The 16,847-nt window shown below is 42.6% G+C and overlaps 1 protein-coding gene across 4 annotated transcripts in view; it reads right to left on the reverse strand.

Moving 5' to 3' along the window:
* The window catches only part of GRB14 (growth factor receptor bound protein 14), a 70,564-nt gene that overhangs the window by 18,600 nt on the left and 35,117 nt on the right, over positions 1-16,847 (reverse strand). For 2 of the 4 annotated variants that reach the window (XM_084811831.1, XM_084811843.1), the window contains 3 exons: positions 4,641-4,762; positions 2,187-2,261; positions 213-350 (listed from right to left, as the gene is read on the reverse strand). In XM_084811831.1, the coding sequence (XP_084667957.1) occupies positions 213-350; positions 2,187-2,261; positions 4,641-4,762 (335 nt within the window). The remainder of the gene's footprint in view (positions 1-212; positions 351-2,186; positions 2,262-4,640; positions 4,763-16,847) is intronic. The other 2 variants (XM_084811837.1, XM_084811849.1) reach the window with 1 other exon arrangement.

Below are 16,847 nucleotides of genomic sequence, written 5' to 3' on the forward strand. Positions count from 1 at the left end.
TATTCTAATTTTAACAAGAAATTCTAGCCCATTCCATGGCTGTCCCATAAGGGTTGACTCATCCTCTTTCATGGAACAACAACAAAATTGAGTTGGGGGAGTGGTGATTTTAAATCACTACAGGCTATAGGGGACAAAACTATCCCTCTTGCAGATGAAATTGAATGCATACTGATCTCTACCACCACATGTTTTACACAGGCCAATCTCACCTTTGACATCCCCTTAGTGGAAAAATACAGACCAGATCTTCGCAGCAAAAAGTACATCTTTTTCCACGTTTTTTTCCCTTGCTCTTTAGCATGTAAATAACTGTGAATTTCAGGATACGTACTGGAACTTAAAAACACCTGAAAGGGGAAAGAACACCTCTTTGAATTCCATTGGAATTTACCATTAGCTTGCAACTCCTTGTGTAAATCTGGGAGCTCTAGCAGAGGCTTGGATTGGGTTGACAGACTAGAATTGACCTCTGAGACACCTGTGAGAATTCTGTTGTTAATGTGACTGAAACAGAATGCCATACTGGACTTTTTTATTGTTAACTTTGTGTGAAAGGACCTGATCACTTCTATGCTCTTAAAAGACTTTGCATTGTGAACCGCCCAGAGAGTTTCAGCTATTGGGCGGTATAGAAATGAAATAATTAATAATTAATAAATGATGACTATGTTAAAACAGTAGTATTCCTCCCACAGTAGACTTACACTTATTCCATATCCACCCTGCTCCACATTCCCCATTCTTATACTTCAGTCTCTCTCAAACATTTTTTAAAGGAGAAATAGCAACAAGTGTTGTCCTTTTCATATGACACATGTAACCAGTACAGCAGGAAGTCAACCTGCCTCCATGACAGTCCGTGTACAATCAGGGCCGGCACCTGCCAAAGGCTCACACCCAAGCTTAACTTTGAGCGTTAGCTGCAGTAACAACCGCCACACCCGGCACAGGCTACCATGGCTGATCAGCTGACAGAAAAGCAGTGACAAGAGCCCCCCAGACTTGCTCCTCCTTGTCAACTTCTCAACCTGCTTGTTCACCTGCCTCTTGCTCTGGCCCAGATCACAGGGGTGGTGAGAAGGAGCAGCCGTAGGTGCCGCTGCCTACTACTTGTCAAGCACGCAAGCGGTAGCAGTGATGAGAAAAAAGATAAGGTGCAAGAGTAGCTGGTGCTGATGGTAGTGAGAAGGTAGACTTACACTGAGGGAGGGGGCCCACCGAGGGTGTCTTGCCTCAAAGGAGCCAGCACTGCATACAACAATCACAAGGTTTCTCATAAATAATCTAAACTGGGGCTGGACTTCCATTTGGTTGACTCTCGCAACATAATCAAACTTCCAAGTCGACTGACCGCCCATCATTTGACTGTGAGACTGAATGCAGTCAGAACTTTAATGAAATACATTCTTGTAGATGGCAGCCTATCTTTATTACATCAGAATGGCATCTGATGGCAAAGACAGGTGAGAGGTCCTTCCCTCCCAGACCAGAGGGGAGTCGGGCTCAGACTCTACCCGCTGCTCCCTCACACTCTCACTTCATTAAGCAGCAGACAGTTCCTGCCCACATTCACTAAAACCATAACAACTCTATTTTACAACTGACTTTTGTGTTATTGTTACCGTGTGAAGTTTTAATTTGCTATGTGTGTTTGTAACTGAGTGGAATAACCCTGGGCTGTTAAATAAAAGCAATGATGTCACCAAAATTTGTATTTATCTTGGTTACAAACGTGGGCCGAAATCCTATTAGACACGGCTGCTGCTGCAATTTACGTTGTGCTAGCGTAAGCAACCTCTAGCGCAATAATAGCGTTTTCCAGGGAAACCCATTGCACTAGCAAATACTCTTGGCATTATGCTAGAGGTCGCTTAAGCAAGCACAATGTAATTTACGTCAGCAGTAGTGCTTAATAGGATGCTGATTTTGGTCAGCTCATAATGTTCAGTTGCATTATGGCCCAAGTGACATTTCCCCCCAAATTCTATCCCCATCTTGAATTTAAATGAAGTTTCTGAGCATTTCTCTGTCCCTGATGCCTTGAATGCTGCAAAGTCAGCACCTCAGAGTGTTGCTAATGAAACATTAGGCCATGGTAACCCATCACATTTTCCACAAAGACAATGTTTGAAATTTTCAGATACTCTTAGGTGAATATTCTGGTTTTAACATCAACGTCTTACCTGCAGTGCCTGTGCATGGCTCATTGCTCCATTAATCTCATTGGAGAAGGATACCAGATGTTCAGGGAAAAATATCTGTTAAGTAAAAACAAAGTAACAGAAGGATCCACAGAGTTTAGTTGGATACAGACCATATTTAGCTAAAATGCCTAGATTTCATTTCCTTTTCTGCCCCATTTATAAAGCCTCTTTCATCAGCATCCATCTTACCTGAAAATAAGGCCTTATAACATCTTTGCTTACACAAGGGTTCGGCAACTTCAGGCAATCCAGAGGCCAGTTTCCCACCTGGACTGCGCACTTGCCGTGACAGCAAAGAAAACTTGAAAAGAAGCTAAGTTTGTCCTTCGTGAACCTCCACAGTGGTTTGCCACCAATTTCAGCAGCAAACTCTTGCTGTTTTTCTTCCCCCACACCATTTTGGGAGGGCACCAGCGCCACATGCCCACCCCTGGCTTACACCATATAAAAATTGCAAACAATTTGACTCTGAAGGAAGTGTTTAGATTCTGAACTACTTAAGGTAAAATCCGATGCATGTTTAGACAGAAAAAAAGTCCTACACCTCCCAGCATTCCCCAGCCACCATGGCTGGGTGGGGGATGCTGGGAACTGTAGGACTTTTTTCTGTCTAAACATGCATAGGATTGCACCCTTAAAGAGAGACCACAGCTCAGTGGTAGGGCACTTGCATTCCATGCAGAAGGTTCCACGTTCAATTCTCAGCTTCTCCATTTAAAAGGTGCAGGTAGCAGGTGGTGGGGATGTCCCATCCCTACCTGAAGCCTCTGCCAATCAGAGTAGAAAATGCTGGGCTAGACAGACAGATAGTCAGACCATGGGTAACTTCCTATATCCTTAAACTGTTATTGCTAATACCGGTCTCCACTGGTTTTGGATTTTAATATATTTTTGGTAAACTGCTACAAGACATTTTCAGATATGGTAAGCGGTCTATACATTGATTAAACAAATAAATACAATACTAAACAAAGGAACTTTTGTGGCATCCTCAAGATTTTGTGATCTGTACATAGATCACAAAATCTATGTTGTGGCATCCTCAAGATTCATCCTCACAATTTTGTGGCATTCCCCTTGATGAGTTTTGATGTACTCATCAAGGGGAAGAAGACTCAAGTCACTTTCATGACACGTGTTCGCAGAGAAGCATGTAATCGGGGTTCGCACGCCAAGAGAGTTTTACGCCTACCACATAACCACAGCCCTTGAACAGTGGCGCAGTGGAGCCAGGGCAAACAGGGATGCGGCGCTGGCACTTTTTGATTAGCAGGGTTGCTGATGTCATCTGCCAACCCTCTCAGACTCCCCTGTTCCCTCTGGGCTTAGCTGCAATCCTCACACTGACTGGGCTCGCGCAATCACGGAGGGGAAATAAGCCACAGTGGCTTATTTTCCCTCCTTGCAGGTGCAGGTCACAAACTGCCTGATCAGCATAATCACCCTCGCCAGGCGCAGATTGTCACAACACCCAAACCCTGCAAGGGTGGGTGGGTGGGGTAGTTTACAAACCACCCAGAAACCCTAGAACAAACCATGGGTTTCAGGGTGGTTTGTAAACCACCCCACCCGTACACCCTCACCAGGTTTGGACATCACAACAACCTGCGCCTGGCGGGGGCAATTATGCTAATTAGACAGTTCTCAACTGGCATGCATGGGAAGGGAAATAACCCACCCTGGCTTATTTTCGCTCTGTGATCATGCGAACCTGCTCAGTAGCTGGCAGAAAGGGAATTTTCCCAGGAACAATATACTGTTCCCTGTTGTAATGCAAAGTATTTTGGGGTGGCTTGGTCTTGAATAGGCAATTAAAGCCCATTAGCTTTACAAAAGACCTGCTCCTGGTGGAGATTAAAACTGCTAGAACTGGTTTGTTAAGGTGGATCAACACAGCTGCCTGCACTTTTGGACTCTCCTAGGGGGCGTGGCTATGATGATTGTCATGATGAGTCCCTGCACTTCAAAACTTACCACTACACCACTGCCCTTGAGCCTTGTCAAGGCAGCGGCAAGTGGCTGAGGCAACAGGGGAGAGTGGGCAAATAAGTGCTGGTGGGAAAGGCTTTGTAGGCCTATTCACAAGGCTGCTGTACTCCATTTGAGAATATGGATACAGAAAGAGCTAGACCCAATAGCAACAAGAAAAGGAAACTCAAAAGTTCCAAATTGCTTGCCAGTTCTTTCACTTTCACCGTATAACGTTATATATTGTTAGCCACAAGGTAACAGTTAATTTGGGCTGAATTAACTAGGATTATGCCCACATGTATCTTTGAATAGGCTGAAGTAATGGCAGGGTTTGTAACATTATTTGCCATTAGCCTGGTTTTAACTGTTGTCGTCATGATGAGTATCCACCCTGACCATTGAGAATGAGATGGGTTAGTTAATTTAATTAATACATAACCTCAGGGCTTTTGAAGAACTCACCTCAGGATTTTTGAAGAACTCATATTTGGCATAATTTTTCCTAAAGTAAAATCTATTGCCTTCATCAAAGCCCCATTTCGACTGGACCTCAACCACCATTTCATGGTCTTCTAATATTCTCTCTGTGAAATAAAAGAAAAAAATAAATCCTAGCAACTCTCTTAAATTAATGCACCTTCTCTGGCAAATGCAAGAATTTGCATAAGCCATTCAATATAACAGTGCTGCTGCAGCAGCAGCAGCAGTGGAACTTTTGAAAGGATTATAAGACGACAGTTATAATGAGCAAATCTACTCGGGAGGCCATTTTGGAATCTGCATGACTTGGGGCTGATGTATGAATTATCCTCATCTGTACCCAGGTCATGATTTGAAGGAATCTCCAGAATCAGCTTCCAACAGGGTTTCATCACACCCAATCTTTGCAGATCTTCAGGAAAGCTTTGAAGACCCACCTTCAGTCTAGGCTGTTGGTTTTTACTGGTAAGCTTTGTTTTTATTGATTTTTGTTTCTTATGGATTTTACTGAAACATATTTTTATAGATTCTTTTATCATTGTATCCACTTTGTGTGGTTGTTATCTTGTAAGAGGGTTACCTCCTTAAAGGTGGTCTATAAATAATTTCAGGTAGTTCAGCAGACATGATGCAGAAACACTGCTGCAGCTAAGCAGGTCTGGGGCTGGTCCATGCATTGACAGGAAACTGCCTAGGAACCCTATGTATACCACCATGACTTCCCTGGAAGAAAACCAGGCTACAAATGAATACATCTCAGAGCTGCTGCATACCATGCCAAGTGAGTCCCCTTCTGGCCCATAATGTTTCTAAGTATTTAGTGCATGGTGCCTGGGCATCATATAACAGGTCTCCATGCATCTGCTCCACATTTCTGGTGGCTGCTGGAAAGGACACGGAGGGTTGAAACATGGTGGTTGAACTCCACATGATGAGTGTATCTAAATGTTACAGACTGAACAGTGAACATTTGCCAAATGGAGGCTGGTTTTCACTGTATATTTTTCCCAAAGCAGTTCTACCACATACTTCTGCTGAGGGAGCTAACACTGGTTTTGTGCTCCATAGCAAGCAGGCTGCATATTACTAAGATCTATATGCCAATGGCCATTTGAGATCGATTCTTTATTTTTCTGAGGGACCCTCACCCAAACACACACACTTCATTTTAATTTACTAGGTTGGTACATATGTTGAAAAAGTACAAATCCCTATGTACAGATCACATACTTTAGAATGGAAGCTTATGCTGTTATCTTTCCCCCAGATTTGGCCACACTCTAGACCACCCTCACATGATCCTCTACCAATTGTTGCCCGAAAGGAGCAACATACATGCATTCAGAATTATTCAGATACACCTCCAAGGCAGTAAGAGAAAATCCAGAATTTGGCCAGCGAAGGTGGTCCCTATGCGCATGTCAGCTGAGCCAAAGCTTAGTTCTAGCTCAGTGCAAGCTGTCAGATATTCTGTCTGTAATATTCATCTACTACCAATACTCCCTTCCTCACTGGGCAAATCAAGCAAAACTTCCCCAATGACAAGATCAAAAAAAGATAAAATGCTTTGGTCTGTAGTGCACAGCAGCGTGTACAGTTTTATTAGTTATTAGTATTTATTTATTATTTATTCATTCATTATATTTCTAGTCTACCCAATAATTAACATTCTCTGGGTGGGTATTTTTTATGATTGTGTAGTTTTTGTGTTACATCTTATCGTTGTTTTGATGCTGCAATACTGTATGTTCACCACCTTGAAACTTTGTGAAAAGCGATATATAAATCTAGAGGAGGAGGCGGAAGAAGAGGAGGAGAAGCAGCAGCAGCAAAACTTGTGAAGCAGCAATTCAGAAAAGACAGTACACACGCACCCCGTCCAACACACTTAGCTCCAATACATTCACACAAAGAGATACCGAACCGGATCCATGAAGACCACTTTGCTCCAAAAGATACTTTTAACTTTTAGGGTTGTGGAGGGATTGAAAAATTCCACTGAAAACTGAACCATGTCTCAAAAAATGCTTCTTTTGCAAACTTTAAAGAAAGCTTTCAAACTGTTCTGACATTTAAGTGTGGTTACATGGATGTCACCGTGACATTTATGAAAATGCCACCTTTTGCAGGCTGGGAAGGTGGGAATTTTTTTTTTTTTTAATGTTTCATGATCGTCTTCAATAGAATATATTAACCCTTTAGCGGACTGCATTACTGATTACAGCTATTTAAATGAATAGGCATCATTTAACAACATCCTGTAATCATAGCTATCTCTACAATACTGTTTATTCCATCTAAAATAGAGAGCAAATTTTCATCTCCCATGAAAAACAAAAGCTACATCAAATGTATGTAGGTATTAGGGCATTTCTGGTAATCTAACAGATCAAAATTCTTGTCAAACATTTTACAAACCTGGCAGGCAAGGAACAATGACAGAACACCAAAAAGAACTCATACCACAAGACTCTGAACCGGGTCTGTAAAACTAAAGATCTACCACAGCCTTATTGCCCTGGTGCCCTCAGATGTGTTTAACTGTACCTCCTAGTCACTGGCCATGTTGGCTGGGAATTAAGGAGGTTGCGCATTTTGAGACATGGTTCAGTTTTCAGTGGGGTTTTTCAATCCTTCCGCACCATGAAAGTTAAAGGTATCTTTCGGAGCAAAGTGGTCTTCATGGATCACGTTCGGTATCGATTTGTGTGAATGTATTTGAGCAAAGTGTGTTGGATGGGATGTGTGAGTCCTATCTTTTCTGAATCGCTGCTTCACAAGATTTGCTTTTCCTCCTCCTATTTTATTATATCAGGATTTATGTACTGCTTTCCACAAAGTTTCAAAGTGGTGGACGTACAGTATCGTACCATCAAAACAATGATTGAACTATAACACATCTAGAAGGCACCAGGTTGGAGAAGGCTGACCTATTGAATCAAATGCATCCACCCTTTAACACTCTCATTTTTATCCACCTGCAAGAGATTATAAAAACTAGGGATGCTATAAAGAACCTGGCAGGCCGCAATACAAGGCTGACGAGATGTGTTCAACTTGGTGGATACAAGTTTCAGGACAGCCTACTCCACACCCTAACTTTGTAATAGAATACTTGGTAGCTGTTGTTGTGATTGAAGTTATTTTATCTAATTCTGCCTTCAGAACAACTCCCAAGAGCTACTGATCCAGACTTCTTTTGAAAGCACCCCCATTCCCCCACTTCCCTAGAAGGAAAATTTAGAAGCAATTTGGACAGTCTGCCAGACATTATGGCATCCTGCTCCACTGCCTGCCAGACATTGTAGTTCGGAATATTCCTCCCTCACATCCAACATGTGTCTAATCCTATTCAGCTGTCATTCTAATCCACTGTTTTTTGTTTGTGCCTTTGTGGTTCTGGTCAAGCATAGAATCATAGAGTTGGAAGGGACCTTGAAGATCAGCTAGCCCAACCCTCTGCTCAATGCAGGTCCTGCAATGCAGGGTGCAGCTACACCATCCCTGAGAGATGGCCATCCAACCTCTGTTTTAAGTATCTCCAGCAAAGGAGATCCCACCACTTCCTGAGGCAGTCTGTTCCACTGCGGAACAGCTCTCAGCATTAGGGCATTTCTCCTAATGCTTAGCCAAAGTCTGCTCCCCTGCAATTTCCACCCATTAGTTCAAGTCCTGCCCTCTTGAGCAACAGAGAAGTCTGCTCCATCTTCTGCATGACAGCCTTTCAGATATATTAGAACCTTTAAAGGGCTGTTTTTAAAAAGCATGTTTGTAGGCTTCATGGAGTGAGTGAATGAATGAATGGCATGACCCCTGGCATTACCATTGGTGGGACTTACACAAGATGGTGGGCATTCTTAGAGAGCGGGGAAGCATCATCTTGTTTCCCAATACAAGAGCCACACACTTCCTCTGGGTCTGGCCAGGAAGTGGCTATACTCAGAAGCTCAGAAACTGTAGCTACAATAAAAGAAGGGAGTCGGTTTTCAAAGTGCTCGCTTAGTCTGATATTTTGAGTGAGTGCTCAAAATGTCATCAAACCACCTCAGCTACTATAGAACACCACAGACTTAATTTTTTATGATCCAATCTGCACCAACCCATTCATGGATCTGGTGTTCAGCTGAGGTGATTTGGTGAAGCTAAATAAACACAACTATCCAGAACTAACATCTCTACAATTCTCCTCCCTGGCCAAAGGCGGGCCTTCTCTGCTGCAGCCCCTGAGGAACATCAGGCATTGTGCAAGTCTTCAGTGGCATTAGCTTTGTCAGGCAGTCTTGAAGAGATGAGATAGATACCCCCTTTCCACACTCAAGCTGGTCAGCCAAGTAGGGTGGCCACTTACACATCACCAAAAGGGAGGACAAAAGAGGACACAGATTTGCATAAAATCTGCATTAGTGAATGTATTTATACATTTTATCTGATACATTTGTATCCTGCCTTTTCTTCCAAGGCAGCGTATAAGATCCTCCTCCTCTCCATTTTATCCTCACAATTTATATGTAAAGGTGCAAATTTAGAAATAATTAAGTGCTCCTATTCAGGATTCCAGCCACCCAACCATGTCCTACTATAAGCTGTTAGATATTTAAGCAGGGCATTACACATACCCATCTCAATTTCCTTTTTTTCTTTTCCAAGTGACACTTAATATTCCACGGCTACTAAGCATGCTCAGTACTGATTGTTGTTGGGGGAGGGGGGGGAAGAGGGGGGTTGTCCACTTAATTTTTTTGTTTTGTTTTAATGTTATACTCCTCCAAACCTTGAGGCTCCCCTGAGCATGCCAGTACCTCTTTTTTATTTCTCCATTTCTGTTGGCACACATCACCCAAGGTCACTATTAGAGGGGATGATAATGCCCACTCCTGGATCAGTCAACTTAAGTTTACCATTTTTGCTTTGACTTGTAAGCTCTAAATAAGAAAAAAGAAAAGGAAAAGTGCTAAAGCCAGTTAAACAGTGAGCTAAGAAGAAGAAAAAAGTTATGGAAATTACTCACTTGCTAAAAAGTTTGTAGCTGTGAGAAACAACAGTGACCCCCAGTGGACATTTCAAAGTCCCACACATCTGTGCTTAAACAAGCTTTAATATGCATCCTGCAGTTTTAAAGCTGTCACTAATGTATATAATGAAATTATTTATATATAAACACCTTCAGTACCTGCTGTACTGTACAAATTTAACCTGGTAGATTTAAAGAAAGAATTTATATGATGCATCCTCACTTACCGTCCTCATCTACTTAGCTGAAAATTCAGAAGCTACCTGTACTCAGCAATGGAACGTTTTCAGGGCTTACGAGCATGGAAACACCAGCACTGATATATCAATGCCCATGGAGCGAACCAGGGGGAGGTCTGCAGAACATCTGCCCCACCTCTGCTAGACCTCCTTCTTTGCCAGTGGAGGGGCATATCTGCCCCATCCTAACCTCCATTAGACAGCTGTCTGAGAGGTTTGGGACTGCTCTGCAAGGAGGGAACTCTCTCTCTCTCTCTCTCTCTCTCTGCAAAAAGTGTTTAGACCTAAAATGATCAACAATGGGAATAATTTTAAAAGAGTGATGTTAGGCACATTACAGCTGCACAAATTAGTGTTTTAAAAGCAGCTGGCACAGTATTACAAAGCCCATGCCCAGAGACGAGAGCGATGTTCTAATAATTAACATTGTGTGTAAACACTTAACACACACATTCATTATGAAAGCCGACGTGTGATTATTGTTGAAAATAAAACACCATATTCAATTTACTATGATTCATAGGTTCAGACCTTTTTTTCTACAAGCCATTGGAACAGCTGCTGTGTGTTAGTAAAAGAGTTAGGAACTGAATTATTTATTCCTAAACTAGTAAAAAAGCAAGTATGTTTTCCACCATTTCCTACTGGAGGGAAAAAAATTACTTAATGAGATCCACACAAGAAAAATGGGAAATCAACACTGTTGTGCCATCTTGCTCACTATATAAGGGTCTTCGAGACAGACTCCATGTGGGTCTGCTTGGACTTTTGGGGAGGGTTAGGATGACAGATCCTGACAAGTTACTTATTTCTTAGTCGGTGTTAATAAGGCAGCTTGGAAAGCAGCGGAAACTGAAAAAATCAAGTATGTCAAATCTATTGCTATACCTGTCAAGGTGATCACTTGGCATAGGAAAAGTGTGAAGGTAAGGTTTTTAGAGTGCAATGCATGTTTAGAATGAAACAAGTCCTACGACCCCCAGGATTCCCCAGCTGCGGATCTCCAGTGCTCTTTCACCAAAAGGAAACTAACCCCGTAGTGGTACCTGTGGAATTCTCCCAGCTTGGAGCAGTGTGCAGTGCTTAACAATCCAATACTAGTCCAGTGAAGTGGAGACTTCTCTCTGCCCTGTTTGTCGCCCTGTAGTGACTATTACAGAACAATGGTTACATGACGTCAGAGTTGGACAAGAGGTTGAGATCTCAAATACACAATCACTTTCGAACAGAGCCTCTGCACTCCAGGGAACTTGAGTGAAAAGCACCCCCAGTGTAAAGGGAGTCATCATTACAGCAAAATACTATGATACCATGAAGACCTGCACCTGCGTATCTACCTCCAGCAAAGAGAAACACACCTGCATTAATAGTATAAAAGCCCAATCCTATGCTGGCTTTATACTATTGCTGGCTGGGGAATGTTGGCAGTTGTAGGAGTAGTTTCTGTCTAAACATGCACAGGATTGCACCCTTGGGGAGAAATCCTATGTCCCGTAGGCAGTGTCTGGGGGACACAGAATTTTTTGGTTTCTGGGATCCAAGGTCAGAACCAGGGCTCTGACCTCAGAGCCTAGAAACTGCAGTCTCCGCCCCCTCCCCTGCCCCTTTGTAGCCGGCATGGCTCTCTCCAGAAATGGAGCATGGAGACAGGGAAAAGAGGGTGGTCCCGGGGGCAGGGAGGAGACCACAGAAGCCATATTATGCAGCTTCCTATGTTCTGCACAGCCCTTCCTCCTCCACTCTGAAGCTCTCCAGCCACACAGGTGAAATAACCTCTCGAGCCAAAAATGCAAGGTGGCCAGAGCAACAGAGATGAGGATCGCCTCTGTGCTCCAGCCACCCTGCACTGGACAGTCTCCAGATTTGCACCCTTAATCTATAAACCACAGGGGTTCTGCATGAACCTGAAGTTTATTTGGAGTCCACTTGGAATACAGCCTTCCGTATATTGGCTCCCTCTCTGTAGAACTCCCTGCCTGTTGATGTCAGGCAGGTGCCAACATTGTTTTGTTTTCAGCCCCTACTGAAGACATTTTTATTTAAACAAGCCTTCCCTGACTGAACAGCCACCGTTTCACTGACATAATCAGATTTTAAATATTTTAATTCTGTATTTTGATTCTTTTTTCTTCTTTTCTTGTTCACCGCTTGGGAATCTTGTTAGATATAGAACAGTATTTAAATCCTGCAAATAAATAAATAAGTAAATTACATAAAATAAACCTTAGGATCATAGGATACTTAGGATAGTATTAGGATACTTAAGATGCATTATTCATCATGGATTTGTTGTGCTAAACCTCACTTGGATATTATTTTCCTCCATTAAATTATTCCTTTTTGTGTGTATGATGACATTTGGTTTCAGCAAATAAAGCAAACTTACTTGAAGAAAATAAAGTTTTTCTTCTGTACACTATGCTGACAGAAAATGCTATATGTTTCATTCAACTGTAACTTGCCTAAGACAGTTTTCTGAAGAGTAAGATTACTGGTAGTGTTATTTATCCACAGAAACAAGATTCTCAGAAGCCTGGCAGCTCAAAATAAGAGCGTAGACTCCAATATGGGCTTGATTTTGTTCTCAAAAGAGCTTTCTCAGGCAATCCAAGCAAAAATATACCTCTGGTCTTCTGGTGGGAAGAATTATAGAAAGTACGAACTGATATAAAACCTAAGATATAACTGAGATAAAACTTCACTCATTATGGATATTATTTTCCTCCATTAAATTATTTCTTCTTGTGTGTGTGTATGACATTTGGTTTCAGCAAATCAAGCATTAAATGCTTTTAAAGCACTAAAATGCTTTAAAATAAAGCATTTTAGTGTAACGTAGGCCTACTACACTAAAATTATGAGCTTTCGATTACAATCAGTGGTGTAGTGGTAATTTTTTTGGAAGTGCAGGTAGTCATCATGAGAGTCCCCATCATCCCTTCAAAGAGAGTCCAAAAATTGCAGGCAGCTGTGTTGATCCAGATCAACAAACCAGTTCTAGCAATTTTCATCTCCACCAGGAGCATGACTTTTGTAAAGCTAAGGGTCTTAATTGCCTATTCAGGACCGGGCCACCATAAAATGCTTTGCCTACAACAAGGAGCAGTGGTTGTTGGGGAAATTCCGTTCCCCCCTGCTACTGTGAGGATTGCAGCTAAGCTCAGAGGGAACAGGGAAGTCTAAGGGGGGTGGCACATGACGTCAGCATCCTTGCGCTGCATTCCTATGAGCCTTGCCTCCACTACATCAGGATACAGTTTTGTGTGATCACGGTGTGTAATGCGTGAAGCTCCTCTTTTAAAATAGGGTACTGTTCCACTCTGCCTGGAAGTTGTCAGACTGTCCTGGTTTCTTGCTAATATAAATTCCTGAGAGAAAGGGCCTTTGTCTCTGGAAAAATGACTCGCTCCAAAGTGTTCCTAAGAAGACTGGAGACTGTCAGAGATCTGCATCTTTAGGATTATTCCAGTGGCCCAGGATGATGTTATAAGTATTATCATAGAATCATAGAATAGTAGGGTTGGAAGGGGCCTACAAGGCCATCGAGTCCAACCCCCCGCTCAATGCAGGAATCCAAGTCAGAGCATCCCTGACAAATGGCTGTCCAGCCTCGTCTTGAAGGCCTCCAGTGTGGGAGAGCCCACCACCTCCCTAGGTCATTGGTTCCATTGTCGTATTGCTCTGATAGTCAGGAAGTTTTTCCTGATGTTCAGCCGGAAACTGGCTTCCTGTAACTTGAGCCCATTATTCCGTGTCCTGCACTCTGGGATGATCAAGAAGAGATCCTGGCCTTCTTCTCTGTGACAACCTTTCAAGTACTTGAAGAGTGCTATATCTCCCCTCAGTCTTCTCTTCTCAAGGCTAAACATGCCCAGTTCTTTCAGTCTCTCTTCATAGGGCTTTGTTTCCAGTCCCCTGATCATCTTTGTTGCCCTCCTCTGAACCCTCTCCAGTTTGTCTGCATCCTTCTTAAAGTGTGGTGCCAAGAACTGGACACGGTACTCCAGATGAGGCCTAACCAGTGCTGAGTAGAGGGGAACTAGTACTTCCCGGGATTTGGAAGCGATGCTTCTATGAATGCAGCCCAAAATAGCATTTGCCTTTTTTGCAGCCACATCACATTGTTGGCTCATATTCAGCTTGTGATCGACAACAATTCCAAGATCCTTCTCGCTTGTAGTGTCGTTGAGCCACGTATCCCCCATCTTGTAACTGTGCATTTGGTTTCTTTTTCCTAGGTGCAGAACTTGGCATTTGTCCCTATTAAATGTCATTCTGTTGTTTTCTGCCCAGCGCTCCAGTCTATCCAGATCACTTTGAATTTTGTTTCTGTCTTCCAAAGTATTAGCTATCCCTCCCAATTTTGTGTCATCTGCAAATTTGATCAGCATTCCCTGCACCTCCTCCTCCAAGTCATTAATAAAAATGTTGAAGAGCACTGGGCCAGCTGTAGTTATGGGAGTCCTGTTTCCTGGGCAAAGTTTGCTAGAATCCCTGTCCCTTCCAAAAGAGGAGAAGCTTCCTACACATCTGTAATGGGAACCCATTTAGAAAGCTAATGTGAAAAAGTTTGCAAAAGAAAGAAAAACGACCAATTAGGTATAGAAATACAGCTTAAGGAAATCTGTGGGGTACCACTGTAACCTTTGAATTGTAAGGTAGTTCTTCACTGGAATCTCTGGTTAGCGTTCTCATAGTTTGGGTTTGTTTCTTGCCATCTCTCAGTATGAGGCAGCGTGGTGTAGTGGCTAGAGTGCTGGACTGGGAGTCAGGACATCCAGGTTCTAGTTCCCACTCGGCCATGGAAGCTCACTGGGTGATTTCGGGTCAGTCACAGACTCTCAGCCCAACCTACCTCACAGGGTTGTTGTTGTTGTGAGGATAAAATGGAGAGGAGGAGGAGGATTAGGTACACCACCTTGGGTTCCTTAGGGTGGAAAAAAGGCGGGATATAAATGTAATTAATAAATAAATAATATTACTTTTAGCACCCTACATTTTCATATTCCAATGGCTGATTAACAATTAGAATCCTGCATAAACAAGATTTTAAAAACAACAACAACTTTTATCCTTGGCAAGGGCGGTGGGAGGTTTCAGATGGTGATCTATTTCACGGGATGGGACAGGGGTCACTACAAATGAAAAGACCCTGGTGTTTCTTAGGCCTGGCCTTCATGCACAGACAGAGGTCATAGCATGCTAAGGTGCTACAATGGCGTGCACCACTTCAGATTGTAGTGGGGAGGGCTGTCACCTTTTTTTTAATGCACCCCTATGCTTAAAACTACGTGCAAATAGAAAACCATCATTTAGTTGAAAAATGGCTTAACTAGATCCTGCCTCCCTGATGTGTTGGTTATCAATTTGCAGGGAGTTTAAAATATATGTATTATTTACATGGGAGAGCACTCAAATGCAATTCCCCCACCAGCTCTCTGAAGTGATGCAGTCCATTCTAACCCCTGAGCATTCTACCACCTCATTTTCATGTGTAGAACCAAACTATGGCCAATTTCATAGCACAGCTAAAAAGGGGCATGAGCAAAGCCTCTCCTGGCCCCCGCACCCCCAGAACTCAAAGGTTTGTGGTCCTTCTTTGTGGTCCTTCTGTGCCCCTTGGGTGACTGCAATGCACTCATCTTTTCCATAAATAAATAAATAAATAAAGTTGCAATCCTATGCATGTTAACAAAAGAAGGACTTTTTCTGTCTAAACACGCACAGGATTGCACCCTAAATCTGTTAATCTTTCAAAACCTAAATTGTTCTTTCAAAACCTAGATTACTAGATTTTGAAAGCGTCTGCAATAAATGAAAGCTCTGAACACTGATATTAGATTTGAGGCCTACCACACACCTAAATCTGTACTTATCACACTGTGCATAAGCAATTATAAGCAGTAGTTCCCATATGCCTAGACAAGCATTGCTAATGTTGCACAAGCTTTAAAAGTTCCCTGGCTTTCGTGCTTGTTTCTTAATTCAACACAGCTTCAGAGCTTTATAGCTAGCATAGTTTGATGTAGACTTTTAGAAGTTGAACAGTTGTAGCTCTGAATTCCACTATTGCGTTAGTGGACTTTAAATCAAATCGCACCAGGATAATTTATGACCCTGTAAGAGGATGCTGACAAGTCTCCTTCAGTAGAACAAAATGTAATTTAGCAGACATCTACTATCAGTACAGAAATATGCAGTAGGATAACACTCCTGTAACTCCAGAACAGTCAAGAAGGCCCAGGCAGCAACATTTTGATTGGCTGTACTGGGGTCGACCTAAAGTCATGATAAGCAAAACTATATATAAATTATGGGTTGTTGTTTTTAATATACACTCTTGATAAATATTTTTTTCAAACTTTGGATGAGTTGTACAGCCATATCCTATGGTTCACTGTGAAAGAAACGAAAGAAAGAAACGAAAGAAAGAAACGAAAGAAAGAAAGAAAGAAAGAAAGAAAGAAAGAAAGGCATACGAGGCTCTCTGAACCACACACAGCCCATATATCACAAATCAGTGGTGTGGCAAGCAAGGACAGTGACAATGCATTTGGGAAGGCCTTGTATGAGTCAGATAGGAGCAGAAATGGGGTGCGTGGCAGCAGAATGGAGACAGTGACTGTAATCGTATCACACTGACAGGACCAAAAAACCTGCTGCTTCCTTTGGACCAGCAACACAGCTAACAAAACTCTAGAACGGAGGTGGGCAACTTGTGACTCTCCAGATGTTGCTAGACTGCAACTCCCATCAGCCTTAGCCAGCATAAGATGGTGAAGCATGATGGGAGTTGTAGTCCCCCAATAGCAGGAGGACCACAAGTTGCCAACCCCAGCTCTAGAACCAAGTAAAAGAAAAACACAGATACCAAATGCTACAGGCTCCAATGCAAATGGCCCCACTAAAGACATCCTGTCACAATCAGGCCCAGCTCCT

This window comes from Heloderma suspectum, chromosome 1 (genome assembly GCF_057233095.1).
Source record: "Heloderma suspectum isolate Gila_16-S chromosome 1, 16-S_ref, whole genome shotgun sequence".
NCBI classification, from domain to species: domain Eukaryota; kingdom Metazoa; phylum Chordata; class Lepidosauria; order Squamata; family Helodermatidae; genus Heloderma; species Heloderma suspectum.